Raw genomic sequence first — 23,703 nt, forward strand, 5'->3', positions numbered from 1 at the left:
TCTTTTCCAGGGCCACACTTAGTCATTATAATTACACAGTATTCAGAATTTTGAGATTTTGCCCTTTTCGTTTATATTGTTGCTATCATTGTATACACTGCTTTACTGGTTCTACTTATTTTATTCCGCATCATTTTATAACTCTTCCAATGTTTCTCTGAATTCTTTATATTCATCATTCCTTATGGTATACATTTTTTATATTCATGTACCATAATTTGGTTAGCCATCCCCTAATCAATGGGTATTTACTTTGTTTCCAGTTTTTTTTTTTTTAACCACACAAAGTGCTACTATGAACATTTATGTGAACATTTCTCTCTGTCTTTGACTTCAGTGGAGTATATACCAACCACTGGGATCTCTGGGTCAAAAAATTACCACTATATTTTATCCATATTAATTAATAAATGAGAGTGCCATAGGGCTATCCCTGTCACTAGCCACGAAGTCATAAAGATGGTTGAAAAATAAAAGTAAATCATATTAGGGCCCAGGAGTACAGAATGACACCAAACAGGCCTAAAAAAACTGCCAAAGCTCTAAGGCAGGGGTGAGGAAATACAGGGAGTAAAGAAGTTAAAAAAAAAAAAAGGAAATATGGTTGGGAGTGGTAAGTAAATACAATCCAAAATTGCTTTAAGTACACTCATAGTACTATGGCCCTAGCTGTCAGCCCTGCTCCCATCCCCCATAGTCTATTCAGTCACAGTTAGAGGCTGCCCCAACAGGCATAAAGAAATTCTTGAGAAGTCAAAAGTCTTACATATACCTTAGAAGTGTAACTAGGAGTTTTTTCACCCGGGCAAAAATGGTCAATAACTCCTCTCACAAAACACCCCCACCCCAAGGAAGAAAAAAAACAAAAACAAAAAAACAACCATTGTGTATAGCTGTTGGGCAGGAGGACAGGAGGGCTGTAGCTACAGAGGTTGAGTTGGTGGGGCAGGGCAGACAGGGGTAGGGGTGAGGAGGAGTGAACTTTAAGGTCCTGTCCTGGACCTTTAAACAGATTGCTCCAGAGAGAATGAACAGGACACAGCAATATAGGGAGGGCATTGCAAGGTCTACATTGTCCATGAAAAGAAGTTGAGCTGTTCCAGGGAGGATGGGATATGCTTTTGCAGACTTCAGTCCTAAAGGGGCCAGGCTTCTCTGAGTGGGCAGAATAACTCCTCTCCTTCAAAGGTGTCTGAGGAAATAAAGTACTTTGATCCCACCTTCAGACCCTCTAGGAAATCTGGGGATGAGGCAATTAAGAAAGAAGGGAACCTTAAAAACTGATCCACTAGAATGAGGTCCATGATGCACCACATTTTCTACCCCCCATCAATGCCATCTGCTTGCCTCCCTGTTGTCCTGCAAGCCAGAGCAGAAGTACCTCTCCTTGCTCCACTTCATTCTCTGCTGGTCCCTAGCACCCTCTTAGAACCTACTTCCTCAGCTTCTGTAGTGGCATAGTCAGGGTGAGGTGCTGGGACTGCAAGGAGTCCACTAAAGAAAGAAAGCACCATGCCAATAGAACTAGCCTCTCCTCCCCACATCAAGATGTTGGCACCCATGGTAAACATCAAGTTCTTTTCCAGTGGAGTATTAACTTTCTTTCTTTGATAATCCAGTAAAATGCCAAGGGGCCTGTAGTCACTAAAATAGTAATTATATATCTAACTACTGATAAACTGAAATTGTTGGATTGAATTTTTTTTAATGAGTTTGAGATTTTTTATACTTCACTGCTAATATAACGGGTATGCATAGTATTTTAAATAGAAGCTTAATATGAGTATTATGATGAAAATATAACTTCATAGTTAATTCATTTAAAAATATATTTTAATTTTTCTAATTTAATAATTATTTTTTGTTTAACTCTTGCAAAACACAATACTCAACATTTACTGAGCTCCTACTCTGTGAAGACTAGTTAATTAGTAAGCAACGATGAAATCAAAAGAAAAAAGTATTTAAATATTTAGTAAAACATTGAACCCTGTTTGGTTGATACATCTCAAATATTAACATATCCCTTATCTTTGAGACTTAATGGGTGTGTAGTCCTGTAAAATGTAGCACAACTAGAAAAATATTTTTTTCATTTATAAAGTTTTCACAAATGTTGAGAGATAGGCAGCTTATCTTATAATTTGGTTTTTAAATAAATGTCAATTAGCTTAAGTTTCTTCATATAAAAATACTTCAGTTTCTTCATCCTGAGAGTCATAGAATTTTGCAGCTGAAAGGATCTTGTATATTATTTAGTTCAAATCTCGTATATTACATATGAGGAAAATGAGGATCACAGCAATTAAATGATTTGCCGAAAGTCATGAAGTTACTGTCTGAATTAGGATTGAAATAAAGGTCCTCTACCTCAAATCCAAAGCTCTTTCTGCTACATTATCAGTGAACCTCTTTAATTTGGTTTCTATGTTAATTTGTACATTGTAGCTAAATAATTCCCCAAAGACAATAATAGTTCCTGTGATAGGACAGTAAACCCTAAAAAAACACATAAAAGTTACTTTAACCTACTTCTAAATGGGTTTATGTCTGAAAATATGGCCTTTTCATTTAAAAACTAAAAATATGCTCTTTGCTATAACTTGTTTAAAACCATGGGTACCAAGATAGAACCAGAGATTTAAAGTTGAATGGGATATCAGAAATTGTCCAGTCCAACCCCTTTATTTTACAGATGAAGAAACGGCTCATATTGAGGTAAATTATTCACTGAAGGTCACACAGGCAGGTAGTAGATAGCAGAGTTAGTATTTGAATCACCATGTTCTGACTCCACATCTATCATGACACCACAGAAGCAGATTAGTCTGCCTGGGAATTTGTTACCAGCTTGACTTCATCAACGGCAGTGTGGTACACTACACAGAATTCTGGGCTTGGAGTCAGGAAGGTATGGATTCAAATCCTGCCTTTAACACTTACCGGTTGTATGAAGGGGGACAAGCCACTTAAACTCCATGTACCTTAGGCAATTTTCTAAGACTGATCTACATACAGGTACTCACCCCTTCTTCAATTCGGCAGCCCTCACATGTGCACATGCACCCATATACCCATGCAGCACCCACACACACATACCACATTCCAAAATATAATAAACTATATTAGGGATGCTTAATATTAAATACATTGTATGGCCTTTTCTTTCTAACTATACTTTAAATATCTACATTTTAATAAACAAAAGGTTTGATTAAAGGCCTGGATTGTGAAAATGATAAATGATAAACTCCAGTCTCTATCCTGTCTAATGCTAAGCTTTACAGACTTTTAGTGTTAAGTAACTTTCTGTCAGTTGCTTATTTTTCTTATCCCCAGGACAGGAGATTTAAAAATATTACATTACTTGTAGTTAGTAAATAATAGAATTCCAGCGCCAAATATTTGTACAAGGTAATGGAACAGCTGTCATTTTGTTAAGAATCTACTGAGATGAGGATATACAGAATATTTTCATTACATTGGTACTTACTCCCTCAGAAAAACCAAGAGATAAAAATCTCAGTTATATTCTATGCTTAAAATGAAATTACAAGGAAATTAAATCTGTTCTTTATAAGTGCAATCTGTGACAATGTTCAGCATTTCCAAAGGAAGAATAGTGTTGAATGACTTTTTCTGAATAGAATGAAATGGGATTACCCTAAAACCTAAATAATTGGGAATAATTAAAGGGAGATTTGGTCTAATACTAAAACATTTGAATTATAAAATATTTTCAAATAAATAAACTTTGCTGTTTTCAAGAATATACTGTAATACCAATTTAGCATCAAAGTGTTGGCAAGTATGAAGTTCTTCAAACTTACTTGTTTGAATGCACAGACTTTTTTTTTTTTTTTTTTTTTTGGTCTGGCTATAGTGCTACAAAGTGCTTAAGTAATTTTCTGGTAAATAGGTCACCTATTCCCTCTGAGACTGTTTTATTCAGCTAATTTGCTTACCTTAACTTTCGTCCACTCCTTCCCACTCCCACCCACTCCTACCCATGCTCCAAAGTATAAAGTCAAACCTTTATTTTAACCTTTTAACCAAGCCTTTATTTTAAGGATTCCACAGTTATGAAATTCAATCAATCAAAAATCATTTATTATATGCCTGCTAGGTGCTGGGAACAAGTATAAATAATGAAACAATTCCTATTCACAAGAGCTTATATACGAATGCAATTCAAATTAATGAGGTCTTTCACAATTTAGCTCAAATTTTGCTTTCTAGGTAACAAGATAAAAGGAAGGTGATATAATCTTTAGAGAGCCTGAAATCTTAAAAAAAAAAATCTAAGAAAAAGTCTTGACCATTTCTTCAACTCAGTAATTCTGATTCTCCAGTACTTTAGCATATGATATCCAACATTACTTTGTAAATATTACTTCTTTATTTTAGCCTCATTTCTTATTAAATTGTATGTCTATTGTCAAAGAAGGTAGTGTTCAGAAAGTCTACAAAACAGCAGCAAGGATTTTAAAGTTTGAAATGGAGAGCTCTCAACAGGAGCCACAATAGGCCTGTGGCAATAATTAATCAAATAACTTGTCTTATGAATTCTGCTACCTTTTATCTTCTTAGGCCTGTCCTATTAGTTTTAAAGAGTCTCCAACAAATCCCTCTGTGGGATACATATTTTACCTGGACAGATAAGTGGAGGATGGGTAAAAAGAGATAAAAAGGAGACTACAGTTCTGGGTGGGGTGGCCTAGACTTGCAATCATAAGCTTCCTTCTCTACTACTGTCATCATCTAAGAGTTAAATAGGAACTATGGTCAAATGGACATTGACAAAACGAACCAAATAATAATTATTTTCACTGAAAATTGAGTGAGCAAAAAAAAGTAATGCTGAGCTGTTGTAATACATATTCTGGGTATCTTGGGGACCAGGAGCCAAGCCAACTTTGCCCAAAATCTTCTAGTTGAGATTCTTTATCAGATTCAAGATTCCAGATTCAAGGGAGAAAATAAGGCCCATTATTTTATACACCTATATGTGATAAGTTAGGAAAAAAATCCAAAAGAAAGAAAGAAATAATCTTGACCATTTCTTGAACTATTCAGTAACTCTGATTCTCTAGTGCTTCAGAATATGATATCCCATGTTATTTTGTAAATATTAACTTCCAGGTTTTAGTCATTTTTCTTATTAAATTTTAAAATTATTGTTAAAGAAGATACATTCACTTTAGTTTTATTCATATGTGTAATATATAGAAATATATGTAAATATATCCTTAAACATAACTAAATTCAGCTTTCTGAAATTATTTTTCAATAAAAGGAAAATGTTTCCTTTTAATTTTGATAACTGTGATATTAAGAATGTTTACCTGAATTTAATAAGTGAGGCATTTGGAGCTTTTACCAGAGAAGATGTGGAAAATTTAACAGGTTGCCATTTCCCACCCTATTCTTAAGAGAGTTCTTTAGTTGTAATGCCAAAGATTTCTCATTTTTAAAAATAATTTAATTCAGTTCAATATTTATTAAATATTTACAATGTGCAAGATATCATGCTAAGACAATGGTGATATAAAAATAAAAATCCATTCCAAGTCCCCAGGGAGGGCACTCTACAGGAAGGATGCAACACAGAGATATAAATATGAGGAAGGTTGAAGTAGAAATTATCAATAACTGATAGGAAGAGAGAAGACTTCATGGAGGAAATGGTGCCTGAATGGCACACTGAAGGAAGACAGAAATTCTGAAAGGCAGAAGGATATTTCAGTCTTCTTTGAATGCACAGTGACAGAAAAGGCAGGCTGAGAACTGGGAACAGCAAACAGAGTTTGGTTGAAACAAACAGTTAAGTATGAAGCAGGGTAATGAAAACGAATACTGGAAAACTAGGTTTGAGCCAAACCATTTAAGACCTCTAATGCCAGGCTAAGGAGTCTATATTTTAGCTTATAAACAATATGGAATACCTTTTATCAAGGTATTTAATCAAACTTGTATTTTAAGAATATTATTTTGGCAACTATGTGAAGGATGGACAGAAGGAAAGAGAGATTGGTGGCAGGAAGATCACTTTAGGAAACTATTAAAACACACCATGCAAGTAATGATAATTGTGACAGAGAAAAAATAAAGGAGTGGAAATGAGAGGTTATAGTGGAAAAACTGAAAGAACGTGGCAACTGATTGGATTTGAGAAGGTGAAGAAGAAGTCAAAGATAACTCTGAGTTTATAAATCTGCATAAATGGGAGGATGGTGGTGCTCGTGAAAAAGACAGGCAAGTTTGGAAGAAAAGAAGATTATTCAATTTTTGATATGTTGATCTTGAGATACCTATGAGACATTCAGGTAGAAATGTCCATCAAGCAGATGGGGGGAAAAAGACTAGAGTTAAAGAGAGAAATTCACTGGATATGGAGAATTGAGTGTTATCTATGTAGAGATGATAATTAAAACCATGAGAACAGAGGAGATCATGAAGAGAGAGTTTAAAGGAATAAATGGGTGCAGGATGGCACTTTGGAGGATTCCCATGTTTAATGGGTGGGAGATATATGATAATGATTCAGCAAAGGAGATCAGAGAGGCACTACCAGACAAGTAAAAGGAAAATTAGGCAATTCATGTCACGGAAGTGAAGGTAGAAAAGAGGATCCAGAAAGAGTGGTTTTTCAGAGCCAAAATTTACGGAAAGATTGATACAGATGTGGATTGAGAAAATACCATCAAATTTAACAACTGAGATCTTTAGATTAGCAGTTAAAGAAAGGTTAGTTACAAGCTGATAGACTGAAAGGATGGCACAGTCAAGTAAAGAATGAAGGAGAATTGACCAAATTAGTAGACAAAAGAAAAAGAGCAGGGAAATGTGGAGAAACTGAAGATGAGAGAGAAGGAATGATCAATGGGACAGTCTCTAGGATGAAGGCAAGAGAAACTGATAGAAATGAGAGTATGTAGAGGGAAAGTACAAAACCCATGTGCTGAAAGTTTGGGGGAAACATCTCCCCAGAAACAGTAGCTTTAAAGTTCAAAGAAATGTAACCTGAAGGGATGTGTAGAGACAAGACCCTCAATCTGTATTCTGTTCTGATTCTCTCTCAAAGGGAGGCCCCACTGTCTTAGAAGTACAGCTCCATCAGATTGTTATTAGCAATTGGGTAGTTCATAAAAAAGACTGGGGTAGACCTGAGCATGACATGACTTCAAAAAGTAAAACCATTCAGGAACTGCTAAAAAGAGTAATCATCTGATACAAATGAAGTGCGAGAGGAAGAACCGACACAGAGGAATTAGATGTGGAGGAGGGCTGGTCGTTCTGGAACCCTACTCTCATCAGAATGGGAAGGGTATAGACGTCTTCTAAATTTAGAAAGAAATAAAACGCTAAGGGAATAGAGAGGGGGAGAGACTAAGGGAGGGATCTCTAGAGGGGAGGCGGACGGAAGAGGTTAAAGGGAGATATAGAAGGGTGTTTAGATTAATGGGAACGGAAGAATAAGGGAGGGATCCTTGGGAAGATAAGGGAGGGATCTTTGGAGGGGAGGGTGAGGGAATAGGTCAAAGGGGCATATAAAAGGATGTTTAGATTTATGGGAATGGGAGGATAAAGGAGGGATCTTTGGAGAGGGGGTAAGCTAAGTAATAGGAGGGCAAGGGAACAGGTAGAAGTAAAATAGAGGAGTCAGGAGGGATAGGAAATAAGAGATATACATAAATATAAAAACAAAGATTAGGAGTAAAATCTGTTAGGGAAAATATATGTTTATATATGTATGTATATATCACTATATAAATATATCCATACATAATTGAAGCCTGGGGGGAGGAAGTGGTTAAAAAAGAGCAAAGTAGAAAGTGTACAGCATAGAACAAAAGAAAACCTACAAAGAAGCAAAGGAAAGTTCTTAACACAATGTGCAATATTTAATATACAGGCTTTCTTGAAATGGAAATTTATTGCTACATTTTTTAATCCTCTCTCTCGTTCTGCTGTGCACATGTTTTTTCTTTTTTTATTTTATATTTAAGTTTTAATATTTAAGTTTATAATGTTTCTTTTTCTTTTGTTATTGTGCATTTAAGTTTTAGTATTCAAGTCTACAATTGAAAAAGATTAAAAAAATAGACCGCCCATGATCACAGCAAGTATGTGTCAGAGGCTAGACTCAAACTCATGTCTCTACTGACTACAAGCCAAACACTTTCTCTTACCCCATGATGGCTCATGAGATTTTACTCTGTAAATCTGAGGAATGTCTGATAGAACAAATGCCTCCTTCAAATGAACTATTAGCTATTCAACAATAAAAGTATTTCTGCTAGTTTGTGAATTCATAGCATGATACGCTGAGTTTCCCTAACCAGGGGGTGTTCAAGCAGAGGCCAGATTTGTTGAGAATACCGAAGAAGGGATCCATATTTCCAGTTCCAGGAGTAACTGCTACAATTTCTCTTTGAAATCACTATTAGTGCTCTACTAAAGCCAGTAAGTTGTGAAACTATTGTCTTTTTTCCCCCTCAAGACCATGCCTCCACTTAGAAAAATTAGGCTTATCAATTTGATGACTCCATTAATTCTTTTTTGCTGTTGTTGGTAGGCAGTTATTAAGCTACACTGCCTCACATACAACAGGCCCCTTCAAGACCTTGGCTGCACTTTTAAAATCCTTCAGTGTGCTAGCTTTGTGGGAAAGGCACTTTAACAATAAATGCTTTTTCTACTTAACATAAAATATATTTTATACTTGAAATCATTAATTAACAAAACCCTAGGGATGAAAAGAATGGCTAATGGAAAATAATGGAAAACAAAGTATTCTTCCCAAAATATCTTTACAACTTAAATAACTTTAAGGAAATTAAATATTAATAGATTTATTATTAAAATATTTTGGTTTTTTAAAAATAAACTATGAGAAAGAAGCACAGAATACTCAAATGAGAATCTCCTCCTCAAGTACATAAAAAAATCCAATTTGTAGAATAACACAACTCATTATCTATCAGAAATAAAGTAATTCAACCGCATATGTACATATTTGAGCTGAAGTTTAAATTACTGTTATTAGAATCTGAGAGCTACTACAAAGCCTTATCCCTACTTCGAGATGACAAACAAAACTTACTGCTACCTCCTTCTGTTTAAGAGGACGAGGAATCCCAATAACCAAGAATTGTGATTTATGACTGGGCAAAGTTTTGAGGAAAAAAAGCATTACCTTAGTTATCAGTTTCTTTTGTAGCACCCCACATGCTAAAAACATTATGGGAGAGGGAGAAAGGAAAGAAGGAAGGAAGAAAAGAAGAAAGAAGGAAAGAAAAAGACAGAAGGAAAGAAGGAAAAAAGGAAGGGCTTAAAATATCCCAGGCATTGTGCTAAGTGCTGGGTATATAAATGCAAATCAAAGAAATATAGTGCCTGCCTTCAAGGAGTTTATATCTAACATTCTTTTTTTTTTCTTTTTGGTGAGGCAATCAGGGTTAAGTGACTTGCCCAGGGTCACACAGCTAGTAAGTGTCAAGTATCTGAGGGCAGATTTGAACTTGGGACCTCCTGACTCCAAAGCTGGAGCTCTATCCATTTAGCCTAGCTGCCCCTATAGCTAACATTCTAACAGGAGAAGAGAACACATAAAAGGGAGCTGAAAAAGTCGGGAAGGCAGGAAAAAGGTGAAGTCTTGAGTGGTAGGAATGGAGCCAGGAGAGGAGTAAAGGAATAAGTATGGTTGATTGGGGCACTTCCTTAAAGAGGTTCTGAAGAAGAACTCCCCAATCCGAGGAGTAAGCTGTATAAGAGCAGGTACCTTCTAGAGTGAAGAGGCCAAAGGAACAGAAGCTTAAACCTCTACAGAATTCACTGGATTCTTTTCACATTGGTTTAAGTTAGTTATTTTATCTCATTTTCTTATTAACTTCTATTTAGCCTCTGAATACAAATAAGGATATAAAGCCAGTGTGACATAGCAGAGAGAGTGGAAAGAATTTCTACCCTAATAAAATCTAATTAGTATTAAGGACACACATAGCTTTTTCTAAGCCCTGCAGAAAATGATGTGATTATTTAAACAGACTGTTTTATGTTTGCCAGACGTAAACTGTATGTTCATTTGGAACCAAGTTAGATGAAGAGTAAAAATACTGTGTTCTTGGCTCAACTCAAAGTGATGAAACAGAAATCATACATACTAATAACATATATGATGCCAGAGAATTTCAGTCAGACTTTGAGCATTATATACCCTAACAACATCCCCAATAAGATAAGGAAAGACCTACGCAGGTATCTTTTTTTTCATAATAGAATTTTTGCCAGCATGCAAATCAAAATTCTGCAGACTATTTTAATTTTTAAAAGTTCAAACTAGGCTATTCTACAGCTCATAATAGTTAATGGTGTGACAGAAAATAAAACACCAAATTAATTTTTAAATGTACAACATATCCTCACTGCCACAACTGAATTTGAGCCAGTTTTTGTTGTTGTTCAGTTGTTTCAGTCTCTTTGTAACGCCATTTGGGGTTTTCTTAGCAAAAATAGTGCAATGGTTTGCCATTTTCTTCTCCAACTCATTTTACAGATGAGGAACTGAGGCTTTGAAATGACTTGCCCAGGGTCACACAGTTAGTAAGTATCTGAGGCCAGATTTGAACTCAAGAAGATGAGTCTCTCTGACTCTAGGCCCTGCACTCTACCCACTGTGCCACCTACCTGCCCTTTGAGGCAGGTACTAGTTCACAACTCTTCACTACTGAAAACTGATTAAGAGGGAAGACACTACTGTTTAACAAAGTCAATGCAGATGAACTTGTGGAAACATATATTCCTCTTCCCTTCACAGTGGGTTTTGGACTCAAAGTCAAAAGAGATAATGCACTGCCAAAAGCATGACTTTTGATAAGTTTGTAGCATCAAATACTTGTCAGTATTTGCACTGATGGTTAATATGAGGTGAAAAAATATGCTGGATACATGTAATCATAATATTGTAACCAAAGGTACCTCAAATATATGTGTGTATATATATATGCGTATATACATACACACACATATATATAAACATATATTTGTAGCCCTCTATAGATATGTGTATTATATATGTATATATAATATGTACACAAATATACACATGTGCATGTATATGTGTGTAGATACAGAGACAGCTATAGATATAGATGTAGATGTAGATGTAGGCAAAGACAGATTTTTTTTTTTGCTGGTCTGAGGTTTCATTAGTGTAAGAGTGCTGTTCTCTGTGAAGAACATCCTCTCCCAATGCAGATCATTGCCTCCTCTGTAACTTAAAGTCTTAGAGGACATGATGCATTGAAAGTAAAGTGACTTTCCTAGTGTCACTAACTAGGATGTGTCAGAGTGGGAGACACAGATCTGATTCTGCAAATCCACTACAAAATGACGTTTCTTGTGCTGGTCCACTTTTCTATCTGTCTATCTATCTATCTGGCTGGCTGGTTAGATGGACACAGAAAATATTATTTTGTGTTTTATACACAGACCCAGAACAGATGAGAACTGTGTGGCAATAAAGATGACAGATAGATAGATGTGTGTATATCTATACTTTGATATAGTAATAGTACTGGAAAATATGCTTAACACAATGCAATAGCCAAAAATCAGAATTCTGAAAACTTCAAAGCACCAAAATACAGCCCAGCCCCAAATGTAGGAGAAAAGCCTCTATAAGTACCCAAAATAGTGCTTAGTAATAAAAAATAACCAATCTCCTTTACTCTAATAAGCCTGTTATCTTAAGCAAATAATAATTATTTGTTATTGGTATAGACCAGACTAGAGGCAGAGCTGGAGTCGATGTTCAAAAAGACAGGAGAACGAATAATACATTTTAGGAAGATACTCATCAATAATGCTTAAAGTAAACCTGTCAATTAAAGAGGTATGATTATATCTGCATATTTGCTTTTACCAATAACTGTAAAGAACTGTGCCATTACTGTAAAATGCAGAATTTTGATTACAAAAATAGCTTACCTACCATCAATAGGATATTATAATTTTTCCAGTAAAAATAATATATTTGCCATAAGCTAATCACACTATTATGTACTCCCTATTTTATGATATACTATGTGGTGCAGTAGAAAAGGTATTGATTTGGAGTCAGAGTTGGAAGATCTGGGTTCAAAAACCACTTCTTCCACTTTACTTTTGTGTCCTTGGGCACATCATGTTGCCTCCATGGGTAAGTTTCCTCAGTTTCTCTGTAAAATGGAGGGTTGGACTTGAAGACCTCTACTGCCCCTTCTAGCTCTACATTCACAATCACTGCCACTACACCTGTAATACTGTGGATAGAGAGTAAACCTGGAGATGCCAGGTGGACAAAGAAGTTTTTCTTCATTCAAAAAAGCCACAATCATAATCTTATTAGAATTTTAAAAAGCTGTACTAAAGGATTAATGGGTTGCAAATACCATTGGGGAAGCAGAAGCCTTCTCACTTTTTGAAGGTATTTGAATGCCTTTAGAACACTACTATACAATTTACTGTGCTAGTGAACTAATGAAAATGTATTTCCAAAAAGTAAACAATTTTTCTTCACCACCGATTTTAACACTCAGTTTATAAAGCTCCTGTTTTTATATGAAAACTGTGATCAAAGTTTTTTTTTCTTTTTTAGTAGCAGCATTATTTATAAATGACAAAAAGATGCAAGCAACCAAAATACCAAATGATAGAGAATGGCCAAATAAGTTTTGGTGATTCATATAAAGAAATATTATAATACATCTAAAACCAAATATAATATATCTAAAACCAAAAGATAAGAGGAATACAAAGAAATCTGTAAACAAAGTCTTTATGAAATAATACAAAGAGAAAAAAGCAAAACCAGAAGAACAGAGTATATACTAAATTTAAAAAAAGAAAACTGATAGAGAATTAGAGAGAATAAGAAAATTATAGCATTGGATATATTATAATTAATTTATTTAAAAATAAATTGTTTTAAAAGCTACTTTATATTGACATTTAATATTAAATGATGGTGCTGATTCTAGATTTTTTCTTCACAACATGGATTTTAAAGTATTTTACATCTTATAAGTCAGATTAATTTTGAATATTAAAAGTTTCATATCTACAAATATGATGAATCTTAAGAGAAAAAATTCTTATGACTCAAACCTATGTTACAAAATTGTATTTCAACAAGGATATATAATATCCTTGTAATATACCTACAAAATATATCTATAAAAGAGTAATATACCTATGAAAGTCAATTTGAAACGATAGCTACAAACAAACAAAAAAAAAGTCAAGAAAAATATTTTCATCATAGGGAAATACAATAGATATTTTCCAAGCTTAAAATTCACATCTTAATAACATATGCCAAATAATATAATTTTGAAATGTATAACTCATGCCATCTACTCCTGAGAAGATCTTAATGGAGAATTGAAGGTCTTAATAAGACATGAATCATTATGAAAATATACTCTATCATTAAAGTTTAAAATAAGAAGCATAAAATTAACTCTACTAACATTCATAATAACCTGACTTTCACTAATCAGCCAATTCCAGATACTGTTCTCTAAACTTCTGGATTAAAAAAAAAAAAGCTAAAAACAGATTTCTTTTTCAATAATGAAAAATATGTAAAAACCCTAGAACAGTCAAAATGAAAAATTTATCTCCTAGTTAAGTGTAATGGGCTAATCTAAAATGTTTACAGATTCCTAAAACTTTGTTTTAGGTCTATATTTTATCACTCAAAGTTTGCCTGCAACTGAATACACATAAAGTATCACAAAATGACAAATGACGATTTCCTGATAGTTACATTTAGCTGCTGCTGAACAAGGTAAACATGTCAGTTCAATTTGTTTACATCCCCGCTGAGTTGGCAAAGCTTTCAAAATACTTGTTTTAATGGTAAGGTAGAATTGCAATAACAAATGAATTCAATGATTGTCTATAGAGCTAAAAGCTTTCGGTAGTACCAATATGCTGCTTTCATTTCTAAGACAAAAACAGTTTCCACTTAGCTTCAATTTCTCTTTTGAAAAAAGAAGGAAGTTCTGCTAGTGAAATTACTATTTAAAAAAATAGTTCATTCTAGGTTATTTTTCTAATCGCATTTTTGGCTTTACTTCTCATTATGTTGGAGAAATTTCTTTTCCCTCAACGTTTCAATGATAAACTTATATTTTGAAATATTCTGCCTCTGTTTGGTAACTTCACAGTTGTTAAACAAAAATGCAATTAATTAAGGTTTTTCAGTTACTTGAACCTTTATTTCAACAAAAGGGTCAAATCAATTACTATAGTTCACTAGTAATATTTTATGAGAATTTGCCTCTTACATCTGGCTTTATCTGATTTTATTTTATAAAAGTCAGCTCCATTAATGTCTTACTTTTTCAACTGGTGTTATGGACAACATTTCAATTTTGCTTGAACATCATGACAGCTCAATAGGTGTTGCTTCTTAATAGTTAGTCAAGGAATGTACCAAAAACCCATGGATAGTTGTTGGTTTGTTTCTTTAACCAGTTTGCTCAGACGGTTTCCCAGTTTCAAAAATGAAATTGTCATAGAAAAGTATTTCTGACTTTATGTGTTCAAATTGGCAGGCAAGAACTTTCTAAAAGTAATATCAATTTATGTAGAAAAGAGCATTTGATTTATCTTAAATAAGAAGATATGCCTTCCCTCAAAGGGATTAGTAAAATACTAATGTAAAAGTTCACACGTCACCTTTTGAGGACTCTCAAAGAGAACTTCCAAATTTTCACCAATCAACTATCTGTCTATCTTTCATATGATTTCAGCTTATAAAATTGGAGTTGTTAGAACTAGAAGAAACTTCTGAAGCCATCCATTTTAAACCCTTAACTGAAATCTAAAGATATAGCTTGCCCATGGTAGTGAAGCTGGTTAGTGGCAGAACCAAAGCTAAATCCCCACTGACTTTTTTTGCATTCCAGACTTCTGTCTACATCACATTGATGTATTTGAATATTTGGGTGTTTGTTTAAAGCAATCTGGTGAATAATATGACTTAAAGACAATTTCTTGAGGCCCCTCTTACTTCTTGGACCTCAGGCCTTATAGGGCCTGTTTGGGTGGTAACATGGCCTCTTGAAAATAAAACAAAACTTGCTACTCCAAATTGAGCCTGTAACACAGAACCTGAGAGAGACTGTTCACAACTCCTCAAATGAACACAGGACTGTTCATAGACTAATTTCAGTCATATCTCTCAGGAAAAGAATGTGTTCTTTCCCACAGCATGTTTGGCAAACACCACATGGAATCACATTGCTATCACAGATCCCTAGGCATTTTTCTTGTGACAGAGATTAAAAAACAACTCAACACATTACTATTTAGTCTTTTTAAGGGTAAAATGAAGGAAGATGTAAGAACCATACCCATGCAAGAAGCAGCAAATTTCTTTTGACTGTTCCACAGTATCCTAACATCCCCACAATGATAAGGAAACAGCAGACAGCAATCATGATGGGATGAACCACAGGAAAATAAGTTAAGATGACAGCCTCCTCTACCCTGAAAAGAAACAAAAAAATAGAAATATATCACAAAAAAAGAAAGAAAAGATAAAGTTTTTATATCACAAGAAAAAAGTCACTATATTTTCATTAACAACTTTAAGTCACCATGTGTTAATGTAATGCTATTTTCGGTTACTTTTTTTTCTGTTAAATGAGATAATCTCTCCTTCAGCTTATTATGAACACATTCTTAGGCAAAGATCTTTCTGAAGTGACAGACTGGAATCTAGAGCAAAACCTTGAAGACTTGCTAGCAGAACTCCAAGACGGCTGCCCTTAGCATGATGCTTTCTTCACAGTTCAACGGGAATTCCACATTGAAAGGAACTAAAGGAAGATAATGTCAATAAAATATACCCTCCACTGCTTATTATCCTTACCGTAGCCTCTGTTCTACCTTCACCAATGAATCCAAGGTTTTTCAAGACATTATAAATTGGTCTAGGTAGAGACCAAGAATATCGGGAAGAAGTAGTAGATTTTTATATTGTTTAGGGGGAAAAAAACCCACCAGTAAATATGTAGTCCCTCATATACAAAGATGAAAGTACTGATCCAGTAGTAGCAAGTCAACTTTCCAGAAGTGATGATGGTCCGAATGATCCTTACATACATGCATTCATCTGGTCCTCTCTGTGACAAATTGGTTCGTAAAATGGCTAGAATGAGCAAGGGGTCAGTGATGATATGGGGGGAAAAATGTGGTAAGGACACACATAAACAGGTAAAGTTCATGAAAGAGACAATGTGTCAACAAGTTCCAAAGCAGAGGAGGGGGAAAAATCTTTCTTGTATGATCTAAACGGACAACAGTGTGTTGTACCTAAGAGATTGCTAAGATTACCATTTGAAAAGCAGCGTAGCCAACAATACTAAAATATATTACTGTATAATTATAAATCCTACCTCGTTTCTGCAGTTAAAGTCAGAACATTATTCAGATAATCCCTCATCCAGGCAGAAACTGCCAACACACTGATGGACATCAACTGGGGAAAAAAACACATTTGTTATTAAGTATTTAATATAATGATACTGCTGGAGCAATTATAAAATACATGATTTAATCAGAATGTGTTATTATCCATAATAACCACTTATTATTTACTGAACCACAATATTATTTATTGAATATTACTACTGTAATATAGAGAGAGAATCACAAAATTGGTTTTTTTGGTACTAAAAATATTTAATAAACATCATAGCTAGAAAGAAATTGAGATCAACAGTTAAAAATCAAAGTCCAAAAAAGAGGTTTCCTTAAGTGAGAGTGCCTCAGGTTAGTGGGGGTACTGAGGTGGCTCCCAAGGCTTTTCATCATCAGAGAGCCCCTGGGCTTCTCCCTGGGGAGAAGTTTAATTTCCAATGGGGGTCTCCCTGGGACGAACTACAGATCAGAGCTAGAGAGGAGACCAACCACATCCCCCCAGGACACCAGTACTCTTAGGAGACCTCCAGGTTCCTCTTCCCTCCCCAGCTAGAAGGGGCCTTAGACATCATCTAGCTCATTGGTTTCCAATTATTTCAAGCATTCCTTTTTATATCAAAAAACTTAAGGGATTCTCACATGACAGATTTAATATCTGGCATAGACATTCACTGCTACATGGTAATACTTTTATTTTTCATTGACTGACTGATAGATGAAATAGCTATCACAGTAGCTATTTCAAACTTTTTTTCAGTGCCAATTCCAACCTCCCCATTCTTAGAAAATGACATTCATCTACTTTCCTATGAAAATCAAAGACCATCAGTCATTAGTTCACTCATCTCTCCTACTCCACAAATCAAAACCCTTCTATACATCTTTACCCACCCTCTTCCGCTGGTTCATTCTCTGAGGGAAAAGGATCCATTTCTCCCTGCCAAGGCTAACCCTGGTAACATGCCCTTTATTGTATCCCCTTCCGTGTTCTCTGGCAATTTCCTTTCCTCACTTCCTTTCCTCCCATCTTTAATCTCTCCAGCATTATGAGCTGGAAGAACTGGGAAAGGCCTCCTAAAGAGAGAGACAAGTGATCATTTGTCCTCTGTTTAAAGACTTCTAATAAAAGAGAACTCAATGTTTCCTGAGGCTGTCCATTTGACTTTGTGTTAGCTTCTCTACTAAATCCTTTATTCCCACCTATCTTCCCTCTCTATATTGCTGAGTATAGCATTTCTCTCATCTGTCTCTTTTTTGGCTATGAAATTACCTGCTCTTTGCCAACCTCACAGCCATTCCTTCTAAATACTACTACAGCCACCATCACTACTAATCTTCACAGCTCTCTTCCCACATTTCTCTACTTTCCTTCTTGTTCTTTTCATTCCTTTGTTTGGTTTCCCATTATTTTCAGCTTTCATGCAAAATAGTTAATCTTCTATAGAAATCAGCAGCCAATCTAAGAGATGTCTTATCTTTTGTTGTTCAGTCATTCGGTCATGTCCAACTCTTTGTGACCCCATCTATATCTTTGGAATTTTCTTCGCAGAAAATGGTTTGCTATTTCCTTCTCCTGGGGGTCCCTGTTTTACACATGAGGAACTGAGGCAAAAAGGCGTTAAGTACTTGCCCCGGGCACACAGCTAGTAAGTGTCTGAAGCCAGATTTTTAACTCAGATCTTCCTGACTCCAGGCCCAAAGCTCTATCTACTACACCACCAAGCTTCATAGTAGTAAGTAATCAATCAAGGTGAAATACAATCATTGGGCTGCTTGGTGTTCAATAGGTGCTTCTTCACTGGCCATTTTTTTCTTTTGTGTATTTGTTTTTGCCAATTACTTCTAGGTCCTAAACTATCCAGTTTTACTGTTAGATAGATACTGTTAGATTTTAAACTACAAATACCTCTATTATAATTCTTGAATAAACGTAATACCTTTCAAAAATCAGTTCCAGCCACTCATTTCTAACACACTGAGAGACAGAGAGGCAGAAAGAGGAAAGGGCTTGAAGACTGGAGCCCTGTCTCCACATGTACCATCTGTGTGCATGGACAACTCACTATCTCTGAACCTCAGCCTCCTCCCCTGTAAAACAGGGATACCTCACCAGGTTTTTGTGAGGAAATCACTTTCTAAACCTTAAATTACTATATAAATGCCAGTTAGAGATAGGGATAGGGATTACACATGTAATTTCATTGGTATAGGTTAACTCCTGGACATGGAAATTCCCTCTATTAATGGAGGTCAACAACTTTGCTGTAATTTATAGTTTTTGAGAATTACCTTCATCACTGAAAGATTGTGACTTGCCCAGGGTAAAAAAGCCAGTGTGTGACAGAAGCATCATTTCAACCCAGGCCTTTCTAGCTTTGAGGCTAATTCTCTAAACACTATGTCACACTAAATGTAAGTTATTATTACGTAATATTTTAGGACTATATCTGCTTCCCTGTAGTATTAGGTGTAAGGAAGTTAAATGATTTGGATTGAATTCAAATCCATTAAATTCCTATCTCCTCTGAGCTCAAGCTCTGATTGTTTTGTTTAACCACCACTTAAGCAATGAAAATTAAAATCTCGGAAAAAACCCTAGATGTCTATAAATTAATACAGTAAAAAAGATTTGAGATCTAAATCTGTCCCCCATGTTCACACGAAGTCTAAGCAGAGATATTAATGTCCACCCTTCTGCAAGGTGAATTTTTGCTTAGTCTTCTTTAAAAATGTGTTTTGAACCACACTGTGATAGATGGAAACCTGGACTTGGCATCCAGAACACCTGTATTTAAATCCCGTCTTGGACACTTAACTAGCTGTGGAGATATGCACTAGTCACTTAATCTCTTGTAGACTCAGGAATCTCTCTAAGAATATAATCACTTATTAATTGTAATCTTTCCTGATGGAAGGAGTTCTCACATTAATGCTACTAATGTTTTAAAAGTCAACATGTGAATTTCCCATTTCACCCCATTAAACACCAAATTCAAATCCTCTTTAATATCCTTATTGTAACTCTTTCCTTCCTTAGCTTCAAAGACACTTCTTAGTTCTCTTTTTATTTGTCTTACCATTTCTCTTTAACTCCTTTGCTGTTTCCTTGTCATCTTTAAGACTGATGTTACCCATCTCTCTCTTCTTCCCTCCCTTCCTCCTTCCCTCTTATTGTTAATATCATTTATTCCCATGGCTTCACCTATCACCTTACACAGATGAATTCCAAATCTATATCTACAGCCCTCCTCTCTCTTCTCCACCTGAATCTCACAATTACCTCAAACTCAACAGGTCCCAAAGCAAGCTTCTTTTTACAAGTAAATCTGACTGCTTGTGACAACACCTTCACTCAATTGCCCATATTTGAAACCTTGAAATTATCTTGTTCTTTTCTGTCTCCTACCTCATATCAGTTACTAAGTTTTGGCATTTTTATCTCAAAAGATTTCTGTCTTATCCTCTTCAACTGCCAAAACTCAAATATAAGACTTCATTAATACCACCTAAACTATTAAAGTAGCCTTCTAACTAGTATTCCTGCCTCTACTCTCTCCCTCCTTCCAATCATTCCAGCAGCAGCAGCAGCACATTTATAAAGCACTTTAAAGTTTGCAAAGCATTTTACAAATATCTCCTTTGACCCTCAAAATAACTCTGGAAGGTAGGTGCTATTACTAGCCCCATTTTACAGATGAGAAAACTGAGTCAGACAGAGGTTAAGTGACTTACCCGGGATCACACAGGTAGCAAGTCTGAAGACTTTGAACTCAGGTTTTCCTGACTCCAGGCCCAGCTCTCTAAGCACTACGGTGCCACCTAGTTGCCTCTACTATTATGAAATTAATCTTCCTTATTATTTAAATATATGCTTGGTCATCTTATTAGGTTCAAAAAATTTAATAATTTATTTGCCTAATTAGTAAAATCCAGACTCCTACACCTGAGATTCAAGGTCCTCCACAAGATGATACCACTCTACCTCTCAACCTTTCACATAAATCCCATTTACTCTATTTGTTGTTGTTGAATTGTTTCAGTCCTCTCTGACTCTTTGTGACCCTATTTGGAGTTTCCTTGGCAAAGATACTGGAGTGGTTTGCTATTTCCTTCTCCAGCTCATTTTATAGATAAGGAAACTGAGGCAGAGTGCAGTGACTTGCCCAGGGTCACACAGCTAGTGTCAAAGTCCAAATTTAAACTCAGGTCTCCCTGACTCCAGGCCCAGCACTGTATCTATTTCACCACCTAGTTGCCCCCATTTACTCTATACAGATAGACAAAATGGAGCACTACATTTCCTGATCACAGGATCATATATTTAAAGGCAGAAAGGAACTTAGAGATCCCAACCCCTTCAATTTACAGGTACAAAAACTCAAACCTAGAGAAGTTAAGTGATTTGTAAGCAAGTAAATGGCAGAGCTGGGATTCAAACCTAGGTTCTCTGACCCTAAGTGTGGTCCACATTTTCTGGTCTATGCCTTCTCAAATCTATGTCTTTGAATGTCTTCTCTTTCCATCTTCATTTACTTAATTTCTGCCTATTCTTTAAAGCCAAATTGAAATGACACTTCTGTGATACCTTCCACTGTATGTCCATCTCTCCATCCCACCTGAGGATCCCCCTCCACACACACACACGAGAATTTCTCCCCTCTCATCTTGGACCTCATACAATACTTTGTTTTCCACCTCTGTCACAGTGGCCTTGTAGTTTTTTATATTGTTGCAACATCCTCCTACTAAACAGGAAGCTCTGCAAGGGCAGAGGCCATTTTTCATCTATACTTTATATCTTCCCTAGGACTTAACCCAGTATTCTACAGTCAGTAGACATGTTAAAAATTCTTGTTAAACAAAATGTATCCAGATCTATAAATGTGTTACAAGAAGAATCAAGTGAGAACAGCAATAGCTCTGTCCTATTACTAATTATTAGAATACAGGTGCTTCTAATATATGGACACAAGGACCTAGAGATGACTGCTAGAGCACATCTGATGGCTCTTCTCCAGTATGTGAAGGACTGTCTGATGGAAGAGGTATTAGAGTTATCATGTGTTGGTCAGAGGAAAGAAGTAAGATCAATTTGCATGTGTCTCTCTCCTTCCCAATCCCAATTTAGACTATAAACTTCCACAGAACAAAGAATTAAGACTTTTTTATCTTTGTATTCCCAGAGCTAAGTACAATACTTTGCAAATAGTAGACACTTAAAAATGTACACTGAATCAACAGTTACAGGGAAGAAGATTTTAGCTCAACATAAGGAAAAAATTAACAACCATAGCTGTCCAAACCTGTAATATGCTTCCCTGAAAAGTAGTGAACTCCTCATCATCAGAAATGTTTAAACAGAGGGTGGATAGCTATTAGATATGTTGTAAAACTACTGAGTATATGGTGGATTTGATGACCTCTGTGATTCTTTCCAATTGTACTATCTTTGGGAGTCAGCATTACATAGTAGAATAAATACTGTCCTGAGTCATAAGAACAGGATTCAAGGCCTAGCTCTGTCACTTACAAGGTATATGACTTTGAGTCAGTCTCTTTTAGCCTTAGTATCCTAACCTGCAAAATGGGAATAAGTATATTTGCACTTATCTACTTCTACAGAAAGCCTTTCCCAGTCCTTAATTCTTGTGCTTTCCTTCAGTGTATTATTTCCAATTTATCCTGTACATAACTTATTTGTAAACAATTGTTTGCATGTGGTCTCCCCATCTGAATATGAGATCCTCAAGGGCAGAGCCTAACTTTTGCTTTTCTTTTCTTTTCTTTTCTTTTTTTTTGGTATTCTTGGTACTCAGCACAGTGTCAGGTACTTATATAGTAGTGCTTAATAAATGCTTATTGACTGACTGACCTACCTCACAAAACCTTGGAAAGGACCAAATAAAAAAAAAAAACATGCACAAAGCACTTTGTAACCATAAAGTACTAAATAAATGTAAGTTATTAGTTTAACTGGGTCACAGGAATTCTATAGAAGTACTGTAACTACACAAAACAATATTAAAAGTAAGTATTGTAAATAATAATCTTAACCCCATAGTAAATAAGAAGCTCTCAGAGTAAACTCATCACTCCTATGAAGTCAATTAAATGCCTTCAAAAAGAATCATTTAATTCCCATTATATTTTCTTGATCAAGAGTAAGAATAATAATAATACACGTCTAAAACAAAGAACTTAAAAAGGAGAGACTGCTACTTCAATAACAAACCATGCAGGGAATTACTAGATACTATTAAATCCAGAAGTCCAGTTTATTTGGTAATTTTTGAACTTTTTACAATAAACCAACTTCTAGTGTACCTTCCAACTTTGTGATTCAAAATAATCATTCAACTGTAATCTGAGTTTACTGAACTTCTAAAACACTGTTACAATCCTATTTACCTAGGATTATGGCTTCTTACACTTTCCAAATACTGCAAAAAAATAATTTTTGCACTCCATCGCAGAAGATTATTTGGAAATGATGCATGGAATATGTGTTAGCAATATCTTTCAATGGCCTTCTCTAAAGAGTTTAACTTTGTCTTTTGTAGACAATATAGGAAAATGCATTTGTTGAGTAAATTAATGAATGACTCTAGATGAACTTTCAGCAACATGTAATTTGCTACATTGAGATCAAGATCTAGTTTTGAGACTAATCACATGGAATTAACATTGGATTAAGGTGTTTACTAATTTGGGATAATAATCTTATGCATATTTCTTAAATTTGTTAATAACATTAACTTATACTTAGAGATTGAAAAAGAGAATGGTCAATTTCCAAGCCATTTCAGTTTACAAGTACACAAGATAAACAGGCAATAAAGAAAGCATACAAGTAAGACAATAGTGTTACCTACTAACATTTAAGATTCAGAGGAGACATGATAGTTGTATTCAAATATGTGAGGGTCTGTCACATGGAAAAAAGATTGGACACGGACCTACAACAGAAAACCCAGCAATAATGGCTTGTAGTTGGGAAGAGGTGCAAGGTAAAACTTTCTAAATTTTAGAGTTACCATAAAATGGAACTGATTTCTTTGGGAAGTAAAGGATTCATCTTAACTTCAAACAAAGGTTGGATGATCTTTTGTCTTGTATACAATAAAAGAGGATTTTTTTTCAGGTCTAGGTTGGGAAAAATAGTCTTTGAAATTCCCTCTAATCCTGAGAATATTAGAGTCTTTGGTTTTCTATAAAGGATTGATG

General features: G+C 35.2%; 1 protein-coding gene across 1 annotated transcript in view; it reads right to left on the reverse strand.

Annotated features, from left to right (window-relative positions):
* The window catches only part of TSPAN12 (tetraspanin 12), a 75,339-nt gene that overhangs the window by 44,654 nt on the left and 6,982 nt on the right, over window positions 1-23,703 (reverse strand). Inside the window, exons 3-4 of the mRNA XM_027855147.1 lie at window positions 16,455-16,537; window positions 15,408-15,543 (exon numbers count right to left, since the gene is read on the reverse strand). Coding sequence (XP_027710948.1) covers window positions 15,408-15,543; window positions 16,455-16,537 — 219 coding nt within the window. The remainder of the gene's footprint in view (window positions 1-15,407; window positions 15,544-16,454; window positions 16,538-23,703) is intronic.

This window comes from Vombatus ursinus, unplaced genomic scaffold (genome assembly GCF_900497805.2).
Source record: "Vombatus ursinus unplaced genomic scaffold, bare-nosed wombat genome assembly UNPS02010788.1, whole genome shotgun sequence".
Lineage (NCBI taxonomy): Eukaryota > Metazoa > Chordata > Mammalia > Diprotodontia > Vombatidae > Vombatus > Vombatus ursinus.